The sequence below is a fragment of the Puma concolor genome, chromosome C2, assembly GCF_028749965.1.
Source record: "Puma concolor isolate L17-30 chromosome C2, mPumCon1.1.hap2, whole genome shotgun sequence".
NCBI lineage: Eukaryota > Metazoa > Chordata > Mammalia > Carnivora > Felidae > Puma > Puma concolor.
In genome coordinates, this window is record NC_141675.1 from 101690197 (window position 1) to 101709268 (window position 19072).

Here is a 19072-nt window from a genome sequence, read left to right on the forward strand (position 1 = left end):
CTATAAATAATCCCTCCTCTGAAGACCTGGTTTGAAACTCTAATTAGGGTTACTCAGCATTTGTAAAGAGGTCCAATCTTTTCCCAAAGGCAAAGCATCTCACCAACATTCCCTCCAGTGTGCCTGAACTTAGAGGTTCTTAGGGGCCTGGGAGAGACTGGAGCCAACCTGTCCCACAGAGATGGGGGCAGGGGGTGGCGGGGGTGGTGATGGTGGCCAGATCAGCTCATGTGATAGAAGCCGACTCTCAGCTTCAGAAGCAAATCTGAAACAGCAGCCTGTAGTTGAAGGCCGTGGGCTCCTAGGATTTGAGAGGTCAGTAGGAATGTTTTGCAGGATCTTTATCAAGGGAAAACAGTAAGAGGCATGAGAATTTGGGCTCTTCTGAGGGTGAGGCCAAGGTCAGAGCTCAGTGTGCCTGCACTGGGCAATGGGTGGTGGTGTGTGTGTTTGGAGATTGTGAGGTTATTCTGATGGCTGCGGAGAGAGTTATAAAGTATGTAAAAAGACCTATTCAAAGGAAAGCATTCTGTAACATCCCTACTCCGGAGCTGGGAGCACAATGACTGGGCAAGGAGGGCCAGTGATGGGGAAATGAGAAGAGCAGAAGAGGAGTTCCCAGTGTGGTCCTGTCAAAGAGAGGTGTGTCTTTTCCAAAGTCTTTGGATGGCTGCAGATGACAAAGTTGGACAGCTGAATGTGGGATGAGAGGACACAGTAAGTAGCTGAAGAGGAGTTTCTGGCTGTCTTGGTCAGCCCTCATCCTGCGACTTACAGCTCCTTTGGTACTCACATCCTGGGCAACCCTCCAGGTACCCTTCCCTTAATTCTAAGTCCCTTGAGGGGATGACCAAGTTATCCTGATCTGATCAGACAGGGAACACTGAGCCACATGGCTTAATTGGAAGGTCGGCTCCTTAACTAGACTGCAAATTACTTTAGGGTATGGATTGATCTTATACTTTTTCTTGGTTGTCCATTCCAGGTGCAGGTTTTTAATAAAGGACCATCATAATTAATTTTCTAAAGACACATTATTTTGTGACAGAAACTATTCTAAGCAAGCTATATGAATGAATTTATTTAATTTTCATACTAACTAAATGAGGTAGTGCCATTATTATCTTTGTTTTACAGAGAAGAAAACTGTAGCACAGAGAGGTTAAGTAACTTGCCCAAGGTCACAAAGTCATGAGGGACAGAGTTGGGGTTCAAATCCAGACAGAGTGGCTCCAGCATTAATGCTCTAAACCAATCCATGGTTCTGCTTCTTACAGACACGTGTGATTCTTGAATTTCTTGTGGCTTTTGTGTGATTGGGGGGCAAGGGTGGGGAAATCTAAGGATGTGATGGGCTTTCTTAGAATTAGAAGAAACAGCTACTAATAAGAACACCAAAGTCATAGCCTCTTTTTATTACTCACCATTACCACCCAGAGGAAAAAAAATGAAAACCAACTAAAACTATTCTCACTTAAGAGTCCATTTTGGTCCCATTAGATTGTTTTGCTTGATTGGGTCAACCCTGGTAAACTCAGCTTGGTCCTTGGTTTTCCACAGCCTCAAATCCTGTAGGAGGATGGGTTTCTTTCTAGGGCCAACTCATGGTTCATGCTACCCTCAGAGCAGAGCCAACCTAAACTTCTTGTACCACAGTGTACGTTATGCTGTTTTGGGTCCCCAAATCTCTGTTAGATGCACCAGACCTAATCCAACTTCCCAAAGCAGGATTTGAGTAATGATCCTGCCCCTGTAGTAATGTTGTCTACATGTCATGCGTGTGGGATGTGAGAAGAGCTAAAGAAATCACCAGGTGGCCAAAGGCAGAGCTGCATGGGACATGGGACAAGGATAGAATTCCAGAAAGGTAAAGAAGGGGATGATCGTCAGTAAGATGAGAATGGAGAAGGGTCTGGGAATTGGAGAGCACTGAGGAGCATCTGAGCAAGGGCTGACACTGGAAAAGGAGAGGCCAGGTCAGTGGAAGAAAGGTGAAGAGGGGAATGAGAAATGAGAGCAGACTGAGGCTGAGGCCAGACAGGTAACACGAGAAGCTGAAATTTGACAAGGGAAGAAAGGAGGCAGAGAGGATGCCGGGAGAAAGAATTGTTCCTAGGACAGAAGTTACATCAGAATTCTGCATCTGACCCTCCTGACCATTTTGCTCTGCCTCAGAATTTTCATTTTTTTACATTTATTTATTTATTTATTTATTTATTTATTTATTTATTTGAGAGACAGAGAGAGACAGAACACAAGTGGGGGAGGGGCAGAGAGAGAAGGAGACACAATCCGAAGCAGGCTCCAGGCTCTGAGCTATCAGCATGGAGCCCGACTCGGGGCTTGAACTCACAAACCGTGAAATCATGACCTGAGATGAAGTTGGATGCTTAATCCACTGAGCCACCCCGGTGCCCCCAGAATTTTCATTTCTAACGGGGCTCAGTGATGAGCCTATCTAGAGCTATGGGAACATTATGCAGAAGTAACAAGAAATGCTCAGAAAACATTCAGGTTGCTTCATATGGTTTTTTCACCACGTAAGCCTCACTCACCTATTCAGTTTAGCTCTGATCACAATGGAACAGGACGGTGGCTGTGAGCAAGCCACTCTCCAGCATCCTTACTCCCCAGTTCCATGCATTCCTTTATTCACTCATCATCAATGACCAAGATACCTCCCTGTACTAGGAGCTAGGATTATAAAGAGAAATCAGTCATACTCTCCGTGTGCAAGTTGTTCATAGACGATGTGGAAGACAGATAGCTAAAAATAATAATGTGATTAGAAGTGCTAGGAGACAGGTACTAACAAAGCATTACTGGGAGGCAAGAAAGTCAGTCCTTCAACCACTTCCCGTATATACCCCCATCCCTTACCTGAATTGGCTCATTTCATCAGGAAAGTCCCCTTCCAACCCAGATCTCCTAAGCACATCCCTTGAAATTTTGACCATTCTTCAAATCTCAGGTTAAATGCCATTTTTTTCAACAAAGCAGTTCCTCATCTGAAAAGTAGGGACTAATGGGAATTAATCTTTCTATTCTGTGTGCCTCTATAACACCTTCTTTATATCTCTGTTTTAATATTTACCCCAATCATTTTTCATTATGTACAGTAATATATGTATATAAAACTACATCGTAAGCTCCTTTACACTAGGGTTGATGCCTGATTCATCTTTGGGTCTTCCCCCAGGCCTGAGCACGGAAGTTTCTTAAAATGTACTCAGGGTCAGCTTATCTAGAGCCACTAATCTACAGTCCCTTTTAGGACGCTAAAGTGAGAGGGCCTTGCTTCATTTTGGCAATTGTGAGTACTTGTTTGCACATGCCAAAATCATCTCTTGTTTTAAAGAGGCCTAAAAGAAATGGCTTTTAGACCTAACATAAGTCATTCTTCCCATCTCTTTTCTCATTTAGGTAAAGAACAGGTATTAAAAAAAAAACAAAACCTCCAATTAATCAAAATATTTTTAATTTGGAAAAGACTCTATATTTAATTTAACCCAATGTCTTAATTACAAATGAGGAAACTAAGTCCCGAGCAATTCAGATACTTCTTCAGTATCAAACAGCCAGAATCAATAATATCAAATTTCTTAAGTTCAAGGCTCTCTCCAATAGACTAAAGAGTTTATCTTCAATAAAAAGAAGGGGGAAAGCATGGTTTAAAAGAGAAGGAATACACTAAAATACAAAAAAAGAGTTCATTTAAAAGCTATGCAAATTACAGAAAAAATTTTTCCTACCAGTCCATTTGTCCAAAAAAAATATCATGCTTTCATTAACATCAGTGAAAATATATATAGATTTTGAAGCCTAATTTAAAAATCTGATTTTTGCAATTTCCAGATCCTTTACCCTTGGGGTCCCCAGTCATTCTAAACACTTGGCAATGAGATTCATTCTGAGGTTCTTGTCCGGGATATTTCAATATATTTGGGTGATGTTGGCCATTAACAGGTGTCCTTAACAGTTGTGTAAGTAAAATAATACATCAAGGCTTTGTTGGGAGGTGCACATTCACACATGTTCTCTCCCATCACGACTTAGGCAAATGCAGCCGATGCACTTGAATCTAACAGTTTACTCGATTCCAGTTCTGTTATTGCCTTTTCTCTGACCTTTCCCAGGTCACTGCTGTCCCACCCCCATCCTGACAGATTTGACACAATCTTACAGACATCCCACATCGTCGGTCAGACACAGGAGCACACGCCCACATACATACCACACAAAATAGATTTAAGCAATACATTTGAATTTGAAACTTACTGGGTTTTAGTTTTAAACAGGGATACTTCTGTACCACTATATATATATATATATATATATACACACACACACACACACACACACACACACACACACACATATCATATAAAATACCTATATACATATGAAATTTTAAACATGAAAATATATATTACTCAGATATATGATATTTATACAAATATGAGTGTCTATCTCTTCCCAGTGATACATAATCACTCAGATAAAGACCACTTGATTTTAAAAATTATTTCATTGCTGCAGAGGACAGTCTGTGAAAACTGGTTTTTAGCTAGAGACTACCACCCCCTCCCCCAATACACACACACACAGCTGCTCTGCCCTTTCCAAGGCCCCCCTCGGAGGCACAGGGATAGTGTACGGGTTTGGAGCCAGCTAGATAGGGGCTTGAATGTTAGTACTGTTATTCACTATTTGTGTGATCTTAAAAAAAATTAACCTCTCTGGACAAGAACGTTCTTATTTCCAAAATGAGGATGTTAGTACCTATCTTGGAGGTGTAAAGATCTGAGGCAATGTTTGCCAGTGGGTGCTGCAGGTTAGTGCTTAGTAAATAATAACTATTACGATGAAGGTGATTATGGAGGGGAAGAGGGTGAGGGCAGATGGGGGAGGAAGATGATGAATACCACTTCCTGAATGCCTTCTGTATTTCAGAATTTCTCAGCAAGCCTTGGCAGAGCTTGACTGCTAGCCATTAGCTAGAGAATATTAAGCTTGAGGTAGGGGAAAGAAAAGCGGTGGGGAGGGGGCAGGGCTGGGTGGGGGTGGGTCCATAAATGGCTAGCACTTAATATGTGATTTTCCTGTGTTGGACTTATGCAGACATATACTCAAGCCCCTTCCACTGCTGGGAAAAGGGCATTCACAGAAGTGAATTCAGCATGTTGGGGAGTCAGAGGAGTCAAGGTCATTTTTCCTTTCTCTCTCTCTCTCTTTCTTTTTTTTCCCCCTGCATAGAAGGACCAGACTTCACAAAGCAGGGTGAACAAATCCTGTGTCTTCCATGGTGGCTAATCATAGCATTTCCAGTTACAGCATCAGGCTCTGGCTGTTTTGCCCCCCTTCCCTGGTAATTCTAGTAATTCTAGAGAGATACCCTGTAGATTGCAGAACAAATGCCCAGCTCCCTTCTGGAGTCACGGTGTCAGAGTGCAAGGCCACAGGCAGAACTGCTGCTGTGCTTTGAGCCGTCCAAAGTACAACAGGAAGGAGGAAGCTCCAACCTACCCCGGACATGCCCAGAATGACAGAGCCATTTAGGGCCTGCCTAAGATGCCATGCTGTTTGCAAACACATACTACCTGCCACACCATCTGACCAAACAATTCCACCGGAAAGCCCGAAGACAAATGACTAATGTTAAAAGAAGCCTGTGCATCATCTCAGTGATGACTCCACAGGCGTCAATTAAACACGGAAAAGACCTGTTCAGGAGCATGACCATCAGGCATTTCCCAAGGAGCTATAGTCAATGGCTGATAAAACACAAGTGATCATAACCATAAAGAGATTTAGCAGCCCTCTCTTTGCTCAAAAGCAACAAGAGCCCACAGGGACAATGAACCTGGAAGACCTCCAAAAGAAGAGGCAAGTAAGGAAAAGGCTGCATCTGAAGCCAGCCCCGCTCTTCCTCATGCATAGAAAGCAAAGATCTGGGTTGCATGAGGTCATCTTTTCAGCCACTAAAAAATCAGACTGCTTCCAGGGATGCCTGGGAGTTTGTCTGGTAGTCTAGGGGTGAACATCAACTGTTATGTCTCCAGGTGGGAGAAACATTGGCAGTAGTCCCTCCCCTGCCCCTAGGGGTACTTTTTCAAGTTGAGGCGCCTGGAACTTTGTCCAGCACAGCAGACCAGGATCACTGTAGGCCACACGTCCTTCCCTAGAAACCATGCTTTAACCAGCCTTTGAGTGGAAGGAAGAGGACACATTTAATAAATTTAATGAGAGTGATGCCAAGGCATAAAACCCCCAGGCGAGAAACAGTGGCTGGAGCAGAAGTGCTTTTCAAGGCTTTAGTTCTAGATCAGTCAGGCAGACACCTGTATATATATAGAGAGAAATCTTCAAACACCAGCTCATCACACCTAATGACTGCCTGTGACCTCTGAGGAGCATTTGTATTCTCTAATTCTGGCTTTTCCAACAGCAAAAACATATGTCTTTATACTCAGTCCTGGTTCTGAACCTGTTCTCTAATGCTAATCTTTGTTTACTTCGTTTCTTTGTTTGTTTGTTTTTTGTATATGCAAGGTCAGATGAATGAGACACGAAATACTTTTCAGTTTTGATTTTGATCCAGATCGAAAATTGTCAATGGCTCTTTATTCATTACTCTTGAGCTCTCCTTTTTTCTTTAAGTGATTCAGGTAAATGCACCCCTCATATGGCCTGGTTCCAACGTTAAGAATGTAACATTCTTAGAATGAGGCTATCAAGTAAAAACAAAACCAAACAAAACCAAAAGACCCAAACAAACAAATAAACAAAAAATGGTGTTCCATTCTTCTGAGTCTCTTTTGCCAATGATGCAGTGTACTTAAATCTGTTTATGGCAGCTGCTTCAGTGTTAAGTTTTTGGTTGGAAATAAAAAGAGGTTTGGTAAGGTCACTGACAATTATTTTCTCAGCGCAACAGAAAAGCAACCCAATCCATTAATGACACTAAAATGGCAGAAGCAAACACAGTGGGAACAAGTAGGAATAGAAGAGTACCTGGGATTGCCAGATTGGAAAGGGGGACGTTGTGGAGGTGAGGGGGGAGCGAGGCCATCCAGTCGGCATTGCAGACCTCCGATGATGTCTTTGTCCCGGTGGGGTTGGGGGAGCAGATGGTCCCCATCCTGAGTTTCCTCCTTACCTTCCTAACTGCTAGCATCCCTCTTTGTCAGTCAACAAACTGCCCGGTGCCACTCACTCCGTGATCATCATGGTCCAGACTTTAGACATTCCAGGGCCACCTTTGTCACGCCAGTCTTGCCAAAGGGCCTTCTGCCTGGGAGACGGGGCAAATAGATGGTTCCCTACCCCCTACACCCACCCCCCAGCACCCGCAGTCCCCACCCTCTCTGGCCCAGCCACTGTTCCACTCCCTTAATCTGCTCAGACCTGGCTCCGTTAAACTTCTTACGTTCCCCTCTGGAGCCGGGGTTAGGTAGGCCCCTAGAGATAAATCTTACAGAAACTGAACGTCCGACGAGCAGCCACGCCCGGAGCCACTCACACGACAGGTGCCCACACGGCACACAGAGAAGCCGGTGGGTCTACACACACGTGAGCGCCCGGCCGCAACATCACGAGCCAGATTTACCCCGCTAGTGTGTCACTGGGCTGGCACCGAAGCTGGGCCTGCCTACTACTCCTCCCCCGTCTTCTCAGCACACACTCCCCCTGCCCTGTGGCTTCCCGAAGGCGCTCAGAAGTGTAACCGGCGGCACCCGGACTCCCTGCAGCCCCGCCCCGCACTGCCGGGCAGATTTGCCGGGCTACGCGGCCCGTGATTGGCCGCTGGCGGAGCGCGCTCCGATTGGCTGGCGCCCTCCCGGGCTGCCCCTCCGAGCGCTCCCACCCTTCCGCGGCCGGGTCCCCTCCCTCCGCTACTCCTGCCTCAGTGAAGCTAGGCAGGCGCCGCTGCGGGGACTGCAGGCAGGGAAACTTGCTGGCCTGGGCTGGTCAGACCTCAGACAGGTCTTACCTCCGGCCTTCCACGCAGCCAGCACTCAGATGTTGAACACGACCACAAATGTCTCTTTCCTTCCTTCTTTCCCCTAGACACACACACGCTGACAATTACATAGCACGTATTACACTTTGCATAAACCACAGAGGCAGCAGACATACGGGAAGTAAAGAGGCTGAGAAACGTGCAATATCTCATACTTGGATGACAACGTCAAGGATGGTTTGTTTCAACCGTTACATAATGAAGATTCACTTGCCCCTTTTCCCCATTTTACGGAGGAGGGGATCGTGATAACTTACATTTGTATTATTTTGTTATTTGAAACCTTCTTGCAAATTCTTTCTTCCATTTGCTCTTCACACTACCCACATAAGGCAGGGAGGGTTGCTGGGGCATTCAGGGAGCAGTTCCTATGTCGGCACTAGTTGGAAATCCTATTTTGGAATGAAATCCTCAAGCCCAGAGGCTTTGTAGGCACACAAACCCATTTCCATGCTTTCTGCAATATTCCCTATTCCTTCAAATGGTACTTTTTCATGGTGGTAAACTATAGGGTCTCTAATGACTTGAGAACATTGCACATTGATAATCACAAAAACATCTTGGCAAACTGGCAAATTAAGAAAAACAACCTGGAACTTGATAGTGAGGCCCTGGAAGGCTTCAGGTCAGGCAGCTCCTGGCTGACTCAGGAGGGGCTTATATGAAAAGCAAACAGCAAGCTTTGCTGAGGGAAAACTGGAGGCTGACATTTAATCACCGAATGACCACCCACCCCCCAACCCCACAGCAGCAATGCCTGCGCCCCAGCCGCATTTCAGTACACAGAACTCTTGCTGCCTATGACTCCCTTTTGACATCTTACTAAAAGTTCCTCTTCTAGGCTATTTTTAACATTCATTTAAGCCTGTTTTTTTCAGCGCTCTGAGCTGCATGGTATTACAGAAAGTTTTTTTTTTCCCCCTTAGAGGAGTATCCCTTGTTTAATAAAAAGAAAGTGTACACTATTTATCATGTATCTTCTGATATTTAAAGGGCACTTCAATATAGCGCTCTTTTTTCAAGTACACCACAGGATATTGAGAATATGTTGTCTGTTTGAGTCCACAATTTTCTTTTTTTCCTCAGAGAAAAATCACTCTGTAAAGGACGAGCACAACATTTACTTTTGAAATGTCACCTTTCTGGGCTTTCCTTGAGCTTCAAACCTTTTAAAAAGAATTTCTAAACACAAAACTTGATGAACCTGGCCAAGGCAAGCAAAATGTGTGCTTTAAGCTCTATTGTGGAATGTCCATTTCAATGTCTTTTCTTCCCCTTGAGTTTTGAGCTCTTCGAGGAAGGAGTGAGCACATTAAAAAAGCGTGAAACTTTAGACTTAGAGACAGCACTGTGAAAATTCAAACACCAGAGAAGTGGAGTCACTGAAGACGAGAAGGTTTGCACCTCTATGAAATTGGCAGCTTTTTTGATCACAACTACTTGATTTGGACAAGAAAACAGCTCCAAAGAAGGCAACACTCTCTTCGTATGTTTTTCATATGTTCTCGAGTCAGTCCTGGGAGAGATCTTGCAGATGAAATCATGGTATTTGTACTTGGTGTCCAGCGGGTGCTGTTTGTTAGAAGGAGGCAGAAGCTTGGGGGTTCTCTGCAGTGTCTTGGAGGGGTGATTTTCACACATTAAGGTGTAAATCTATCATATTCTGATTGCACTGTTCTGAGATGGGCACAGATTCTGCATTCCTAAGTGTGTGGCTGTGCTGGTTCAGACCACACTCGTAGGTAGCAGAAGCCTTAGAACACAGGCTCATGTTTGATAGGTGGGAACGTGTATCGCTTCTGTTCTTTCTTTTCCAAGGTTTTATAATATTTTTACATCGCTTTTGTAATTTAAAAACCTTGCGTGAAGAATCTCAGCTGAGAATCTGTTAGGGTACGATAATGATTTTTCTTTCATATAATGTAATGGAAACCAAATTATCAGTGGGATTTTTTATACTATGCCAGAGATATTTAGGGGAAAATATATATATTTTTAAATTTACATTCAAATTAGATAACACACAGTGTAGTCTTGGCTTCAGGAGTAGAACTCAGTGACTCATCGCTTACATATAACACCCAGTGCTCATCCCAAACAGTGCCCTCCTTAATGCCCATCACCCATTTAGCCCATCCCACTACCCACCTCCCCTCCAGCAACCCTCACTTGGTTCTCTGTATTTAGGAGTCTCCTATGGTTTGCCTCCCTCTATTTTTTATCTTATTTTTCCTTCCTTTCCCCAATGTTCATCTGGTTTCTCAAATCCCACATATGAGTGAAATCATATAATATTTGTTTCTCTCTGACTGACTTCTCTTGCTTAGCATAGCACCCTCTAGTTCCATCCACGTTGTTGCAAATGGCAAGATTTCATTCTTTTTCATCGTCGAGTAGTATTCCATTATAGAAATACACCACCTGTTCTTTATCCATTCATCAGTCGATGGAAATTTGGGCTCTGGGAAAATAATTTTAAAATAAAAGTAATGTTTGGGATTTAGTCAATATATTATAAAAGTTACTAAGGGAATGGAGGACCAAACTAATGGAAGGACTGGGATAATTTTCATGGAATGGAGTGCTTATCATGTACAAATATTTCTGCTAGGTGCTAGGAATGGAGGAAAAGTTAAGTGAAATTTGGCATCTGAGGAATGTCAGCTAATACAGAATTCAGGAGAAAAGGGAGTGAAATATGTGAATTACGCATTGCGATATGGCGTGAAGGGGTGATAGAGATGCGTAGAGGATGACAAATACAATTTGATGACTGGGGGTAGGGAGGGCCAAGGGATGCATGATCAGAGGAGGCATTCAAATCCAGACTGGAATTCTGAAAAAAGTTTCTGCAAGTGGAAAATGGGTGGAGGGTTTTGGAGAGAAAGGGATGTGCTGATGAGAAACCATGAGCAGCAAAGCTATGACAGTGAATGGCAGGGAAAGAAAAATGGAAAATCCCCTACAGTGGTAGTACATGGAACAAGTGGGAAATAGGACTCATTCATTCTCACTGAACTTTCACAAGAGCCCAGTGAGTTAACTATCACTATCCCCATTTTACTAAGGACAACTAAAGCTTAGAAAGTAAGTAATTCTGCCTACAATCTCATAGCTAGTTAGTGGCAGAGTTGTGACACCAAGTCTCTCGATCACTATGCCAGTGGCTTCCCATTCTATGTTACCTATTAGTGTTTTAAATCTGGTAAAGATTGTTTACGACCAAAGTATATTAAAGAGTGTGAACCTTTCCCGGCCCCCGCCCCATAGACAAAAGAGGCCATTGCAGATTTTTGAGAAGGGGAGTAAAATGACTCACATTGTACTTTAGGAAGATAAGTCAGTATAATGAAGAACAGATGGAGAAACACAGTCTTTCAAGTAAATCATTGGAATCAGTCATCTAAGCAAGAAAAAAGTGGGAAAGCATGCAGAAACTCTGGCACACAGAGAGGAAATGCATAGACTTTCTTAATGATGGTGCTTACCTCTCATCCCCACTTCCCATCTCCAAAGATGTAGAATTCTAGAGCCCAAGTGGACAGGCTGACTAGCTCTGAAAGAATTTTTTATCACTTGCAAGTCTCATTAAATTGTTCATCCACTTTTGTTACCTACTACCAAATCTGTTTCTATATCTACAAACTTCGTTTTCTTTTCTGGACATTTTGTCTATTACTTGATCAAGGACCCCACTGAATTCCTGAAGAGGTGACTGCAGGCTTTGCCCTCTTTTGGAGGCTACATTCTATTTTGAAAGTGTCTAACAGGGTTCGTGTTCTTTGGAATCATGTCATAAATGAACAGTGAGGGTCCCAGAGCAAACACCCAAAAGGCTTGCCATTTGGCCATGGCTGATTGGCAGGGCAAGACAGCCTGGATTTTATGTGATTGAAGGCACCCTAAAAATCACAGGGGGAATATGTTGACTTAATGACAGTGCGGCTGGGGCTGTCTCTGGCCTCCAAATCCAAGACCCAATCTTACCTCCCAGTCTGTGTGCTAGACGGGAAAGGAACAGACCTCAAAGAGAATCACAATCTAGGAATGCTTTTGGTCTAGTGGCATTGCCAAGAGGTGAGTGAGGTTACAGGATGTTTTGAGTTCCACTGTGGTGTCTCCTTTACATTTTTTTTTTTTTTTGTCCTGCAAGGAGGGTGTGGGGAGGCTGAAGGACTGACATGAGGAGGCAGGTAACTGATATATGGGATGTAGGCTGCTTTGTTTTGTGTCTCACATCAGCAGAGCTTATCCCTAGTCATTCCAGACCTTCTTTCCCCAATTCAAGCCGAAACACTGTGCAACAAGGATCAGAGTAGGATGAAGAAATGTCACCAACATGGGTGGTGCTGAGGACATGATGAACAGCAGCAGCAATTACCTCCAGGAAGAGTGACATCATTGTTGCAACTTGAGACATTCAGGAGCCTGCAAGGAAAGGGCGGGAACCAAGAACATCGCCTTATGAACACATAGGGTGCATCACAGACTTTTCTGACATCACGGGTGCAATCGGAAGCTGGGGGTCCGGTTATTTTGTTGATTAGACTGGAGCCAGACACCATGTCATTGGGACCCATGCCCTGCTGATACCCAGCTGAGTGTCTTTGAGGAACTGGGAAAGAGGGCAGCAGAAGCTGAAACAGGAAGTGTTGGTGTGTGGTATCACGTCCCGTCCACCAGGAATTTATGGCCCACGACTGGGATTCTGTCAATGAGAGTGAATAGTGGTAGTAGCCGGCCATAAGATTGTTTGTCCCAGGTTTGAAAGCTTAGTGTTCAGGAAGATCCTGAGAGCCTCTGTGTCTTTTATATTCAGTGGACATCCAGTTTTGGGTTTTTTGTTTTTTGTTTTTGTTTTTTAGTATACTTCAAGGAAAATTTCCTCTAGCAACAACACTTGCTATAATACATTTGAGAGGAGCTAATAACCAGTGATGATTTTAAAATTCATTTAATATCCATTTATTCCTTCCACACACCACATTCCTGCATCTTTTTCTGCTTGCCTTTTTCAGCCCTTCCTTACCTCCCAAAAAGGTAATTGAGAGAAAATAAAGGCCTCAAAACCTAGTTAACTAGTGGCAAAATGCCTGATTTAATATGTTATGGAGCCACCTTCTGGTACTAAAGGCACACTTCATGCACACGGTAAATTTCCTTTCAGTTTCAATTACCCTAAAACTGATGCCCATTACCAGCACCACCAGTAAGACCAAGGGGAACTTATGCAAAAATACGGATTCCTACGTTACACCCCCTCTAACGCTACTGACTTAAATCCCCTGGGGGTGGCCCCTTTTTTCCTGCCCTTTAAAAAGCTCCCAGAAGGACTTTAATGTCCCAAATGCTTTATTTATATCAAGACTTTGAGATGTCAATTTCTCTGTCAAAAAAGTTAGACTAGGATGGGGTGCCTGGGTGGCTCAGTTGGTTGAGCGTCCGACTTCGGCTCAGGTCATGATCTCTCGGTCTGTGAATTCGAGCCCCGCATCAGGCTCTGTGCTGACAACTCAGAGCCTGGAGCTGCTTCAGATTCTGTGTCTCCCTCTCTCTCTGGCCCTCCCCTGCTCATGCTCTGTCTCTCTCTGTCTCAAAAATAAATAAACATTTAAAAAAAAAAGTTAGACTAGGACGAATGGAAAAGTAACCAATTCTTATCCATGTTGTGTGTAAATGTATGCAATTAGAGAAGCATGTTTTGGCAGAAATGCTTGATCTTGGCTTAAGTGGCCAGGAACACCAACTGCTGTCCTTATTTATCCCACCTCAAGGTTCCTGGCATTGTGAATGACATCAACTATTAGGAGAGCTTGTGTGTACTACTGTAAACTAGTAAACACTTGACCTTCAGTCACAGTTAGAATGGTTTTTGTACCTTTGTTATTCACTTAGCAAATTTGATCTTAAAGAGGAATGCGTTCTTTCTAATGACCTGACTCTGTATTTGGGGTTGCAGACATTAGTTGGAAATTACATGATGACACATTATCTGTGGAGTAAATATCAGAGCAATTAAGAGCAGATATTATCATTCTCTCCCAACTTTAATATTAAAATTACAAGTTTGAGGGGTGCCCAGGTGGCTCAGTGGATTAAGTGTTTGACTGTTGATTTTGGCTCAGGTCATGATCTCTCTTGTTGTGAGACTGAGACCCATGTCGAGCTCTGTGCTGACAGAGCAGAGCCTGCTTGAGATTCTCTCTCTCTCTCTCTCTCTCTCTCTCTCTCCCCTCCCCCCCCCCACCACTCCTGCCTCTCAAAATAAATACAAAACATTAAAAGAAAACAAAATTACAAGTTTGAGAAATCTACTTTGACTAACAATTTTTAAAAAAAAAAACATGGTATATAAATTTTAGTACAAATAAAAATAATGAGTCTTTAGTATTTTTCCCTTATCCACGCTCTCTGAATAGGTTATAGTCAAGACTTTAGTATGTTTCTTGGCTGTTTGACGATTTGGTATCAAAGGATTCTGATTTGCTTAATTTTCTACAGGTAACTCCCCAACCCAGGCACACATCTTGCTTCATGGCAGAAGCTGTAGTTTGTCTTAACAATCTATTGGTCCCCACAGCTTCTGCTTCCTTTTAGTAGCATCAGTAAAAAAGAAAGTAAAGTTTATCCCACACATCTTTCTGTTCAGCCAAGTATAAAAATGAATGTTCTAGCAGTCAGCGTTAGGCAACAGAATGAAATAAGGGAAGTTATGAGTCCCTGCAATTGGAAACATCCAAGCCAAGTTTGGCAACAAGAGGATAGTAATGTGTTAGAAGAGGTTGAAGCATTTAATAGATTAGACTAGATGAGTTTTTTTGGTCTCTTGAACCATATTTTGTTCCTCCACCCATTCCAGCTGCACTTTTTTACCTTTTCAGAGTTAAGCTTTTCCTTTCTCTCTTCTCTATTACCTTTCCTCACTTTGACTTCTTTGCTAGAAGTGGGTCTAGTGGAACATTTTATATGTAAATATGTACCTGATATCCTAAAACCATGCTGCTATCCCCCAAATCTTGAGATGTGCTTTTGGGAGTTCCTTTTTATTATTATTATTATTATTATTATTATTATTATTATTTTGAGAGAGAGAGAGAGAGAGAGCAGGACTGGGGCAGAAGGAGAGGGAGAGAAAGAATCCCAAACAGGCTCCTCACTGTCCACACAGGGCCCAGTGCGGGGCTCACACCCATGAACTGCGAGATCATGACCTGAGCCGAACTCAGACACTTAATGGACTGAGTCACCTAGGCTCCCCTTGGGAGTTTTCTAATAGAGATTTTATATCAGTCACACACTCTTACCTGTGAGACAGCTCAAAATGTTCTCTAGCCCCTCCTCACATTTGGTACCCAGGATGAGATGCTCAGACCTCAGGAAGCCAGCCTCAGAAAACACTTTCTAAAAGTTCTCAGAATGAGGGGTATGAATGACCTGGATGGGGGTCGCCTTTTTGGGCTTCCAACAGCTTCACAGTGACAGGACTGGTGCGTGTGCAGTCCTAGGGCAGAACTTCTCAACCTTTCCACCAAGCATGAAGAAGAGGATGTGCACACTGCCCAGAGCCCCATTTGGCAAGCACTGTTCATGACATTTCTTTCAAGTTGCATATTTTGTTTTTTATGAATCCATTCAAATTTTGTTATATCTATACATGTATATTATATCTATACATGTATGATGTTCTATATGTGCTAAGTTTATCCTGTGGCTTGGAGCCCTTCCTGGCACATATTCATATTGATGAGCATTCATGTCCCCTCATATGAAAATTTCAGGTCTGAGAGAAAGTCACCAAGAATCCAGATATACACAGTAAAGTTCTCTTGGTTCATTCTCCAACCTGGTTCAGCAAAGTACAAGACTATGGGTGGATTTGAGGCCAAAGCTTGAAACAGTGTCCATTTTCTAAACCTTAGGCAACGTGGGGCAACAGCAGATTGAAAACCCAGGATATGGGCCAAATTTTTCTTGCCATCAGAGACATAACAGCCTCCTTAAAGAGAGGAGAGGATCAAAGATCTCCTTTCTACGGCTGAACTCTCTGCTCTTGAGTTGATTAGGGAAGACTCTCACCTGTAGAAATTCCATGGCTATCCTTTGACCCACTGAGACCTGTTCTTGCTCTCAAAGTTTCAGACCATGGTTCCTCACCTGGCTAACTGGTGTTCTTTTTTATTTTCCCAGCTTTATTGAAACATAATTGACACATACCAATGTGTACGGTTAAGGTGTATGATGTAATGATTTGTTACGTGTGTACTGGGTAATGTTTACCCTAATAAGGTTAGTTAACATACCTTTCACCTTGCTTAGTTGCATTTTTGGTGTTGCTAATGTGAGAACATTTAAAATCTATTCTTTCAGCAACTCGTAGGTATAAAATACAGTATTGTCACCTGTGGTCACCATGCTGTTTGTTAGGTCCCTAGAACTTATTACAGACAGGAAGTTTGTAACGTTTGACCAACATCTCCCCATTTCCCATCACCCCTCATGGTGTTCATGTTTACTTATTTTAGTCTTCACTGGTTCCCAGGATCTGGCCTTTCCTCCGCACATGTGGATACATGACTGATTCTATCAAACTGAGCGAAACTTTGACCCAGAGGCCCGTTCAATCTAAGGTATCACTGCCAAACACCCAGATTGAGGCCCTGGTCTGGCTGACGTGCCCCAAGAAAATTCTGAACAACATAGATGTCAAGTGGATGTATTCATCTGTGACACAGAGTAAGTGTAAAAAAAAAAAATCTCAGCTCACCATGTTGAGTCCTGTTTCAGCTAAATTCTCTGTTCCACAAGGCATTTTTCTCTCTCCTAGTCACCCATTCGGTGTCCCCTGTCATTCATTCAGACAGTACTTGAGTGCTAACCTGTCCCAGGCCTCGCCCTCACTCTGAGGGTGCTGAGTTGTACAAAACGACTCAACACTCTTAAGGACATTCGAGAGGAGTTCATGGCTGGCATTTCCTTACCTAAAAATTTTCATTTATTTATTAAAAAAATTTTAAAGTTTATTTATTTATTTATTTATTTATTTATTTATTTATAGAGAGAGACAGAGAGAACAAGTAGGGGAGCAAGAGAGACAGAGAGAGGCAGAGAGAGAGGGAATCCCAAGCAGGTCCTGCACTGCCAGCATGAAGCCCGATACGGGGCTCAAACTCATGAACTGTGAGATCATGACCTGAGCTGAAACCAGGAGTCCGACGCTTAGCCGACTGAGCCACCTGGCGCCCCTTGAAAACTTTCATTTAAACATTGCACTAAATACGGTAAAAACAGCAAACTAAAAAGTTTGGTCTCAGTAAAACAGAGAGTATCTTCAAATGAAGTGTTTATTGAACAGATATGTATCAGTCAAGCTGTTTATCGAAAATTTGGGGGTGATGGACAAAGTAATCTAGGAAGAGAAGGGAAGGGATTGAGGGGCCTTCTATTCCTAGCTTCTGCTTGGGGAAGCCTACATCTGCCACTGCCCTGAGTGAGGGATCTGTTTCCATAGTTTCTACCAGGGTGACAACAAAAACTGCTCCCCTGGAGGGTTTTAGGAAGAACTGAAGCCTCTCTCTCGGGTGAAGTCTGGAGGGACACGGCTTAGTCTCCTTTGATATGAAATGGTGTAATGGTAAGAGGAAAAGCTTGCCCTGGAGTTCTGGGAAAATCAAAGGGCTCTATTCATTTCCTTAAGAAAGAAAAATTGATTGAAGTTTTGGTGGATCCCAGCCAGTACCTAAGGCAGAATAAGACCCAGAAATGAAATAAAAACAGCCAACTTGCATGATCAATCCTCATTTATTTTCTCCTGAAATTTCAGATGAAATAACTCCCAGAGAATAGTCAAGCAAAAGTTCCTCGACCTAAAAGATCTTTGTGTCTTATCATATCATCTAAGGGCTGCAAAGTCTGATAAGACAGGCTGGTTTTGAGTAAAGTTAAGCATTATTTATTAGGTCTTACTTAAGCACTTTAAAAAAGTTTTCTATTTGGAAATAATTTCAAACATTAAAAAAGACTACAAAAATAAAAACAGAAAAAAAAAAACCCCAGGCATTCCTTTCACTTAGAATCCTCTATTGTTGATATCTTTACCATCTGCTTTTCTCTCTGTACGTATATGCGCATGCATGAATGTATATGCGTGTATTATATACGCACGCACACACATCAATTTGAGAGTACATTATATACATAGTCATACATATATACATGTTATATACATATATATATATATATATATATATATGTATACATATATATACATACATGGCCATCTACCCCTAAATACTTCAGTATGTATTTCCTGAGAATAAGAATATTCTCTTACATAACCACAGCAGAGTTGTCAATACCTTCCTCTAGTCTTCTGCCCATAGTCCGATTTTGTCAGCTGATCTGACAAATGTCAGATCTGAATTGTCAGATTTTCTCCGTAGCTTTTCTTCCCCTCCAGTAAAGGATCCAGTCTGAGGTTAGATATTGCAATGAATCAGCATGTCCTTCTACATCCTTTAATCTGGAATATTTTCTAGAGCCTTTCTTCATCTTTTAGACATCTCTTGTTTTGTGTTTATTTAATGTTACTCAGTGATTGGATTCAGTTTGTTTGTTCTCTGCTTTAATACTACATAGGTGATATTGTGTCCTAAGGTATCACATCTGGAGGAGTGCTATGTTCATCTACTCCTCACTGGTGATGTTCATTTTGATCACTTGGTCAAGTTGTCATTTAACTTCTCCACTACATAATTACTGTTTCTTTTCCCTCTCTTGTAACTAATAAGCATCCTTCTGGCAAATCCTTAGAGACCATGTAAATACAGTAATTGTCATCAAAACTTCCTCCTTGATTTAGCAGTTGTTGATGAATCTAGCCTGATCCCATCTTTACTGTGATTCCACCCCCACCCCCCACCCCTGCCTTTTCTCTTTCTCTCTGTTTCTCTTTGCCTATATACCAATCATCTATTACTGGTAAGGACTCATAAGTTTCAGCTTTTTTTTTCAATGGTTTCCAATTCATCAGTATACTTAATTGTATCAGTA

At 42.6% G+C, this 19072-nt stretch overlaps 1 protein-coding gene across 4 annotated transcripts in view; it reads right to left on the bottom strand.

Moving 5' to 3' along the window:
- The window catches only part of PLCXD2 (phosphatidylinositol specific phospholipase C X domain containing 2), a 50957-nt gene extending 43213 nt beyond the window's left edge, over nt 1-7744 (bottom strand). Inside the window, exons 1-2 of one of the 4 annotated variants that reach the window (XM_086675483.1) lie at nt 7479-7744; nt 7015-7294 (exon numbers count right to left, since the gene is read on the bottom strand). In XM_086675483.1, the coding sequence (XP_086531609.1) occupies nt 7015-7177 (163 nt within the window). In that variant the 5' untranslated portion in view covers nt 7178-7294; nt 7479-7744. Of the gene's footprint in view, nt 1-7014; nt 7324-7407 lie in introns of those variants that run through there. The other 3 variants (XM_086675484.1, XM_086675485.1, XM_025914050.2) reach the window with 3 other exon arrangements.
- Between the last annotated feature and the right edge of the window lie 11328 nt (nt 7745-19072).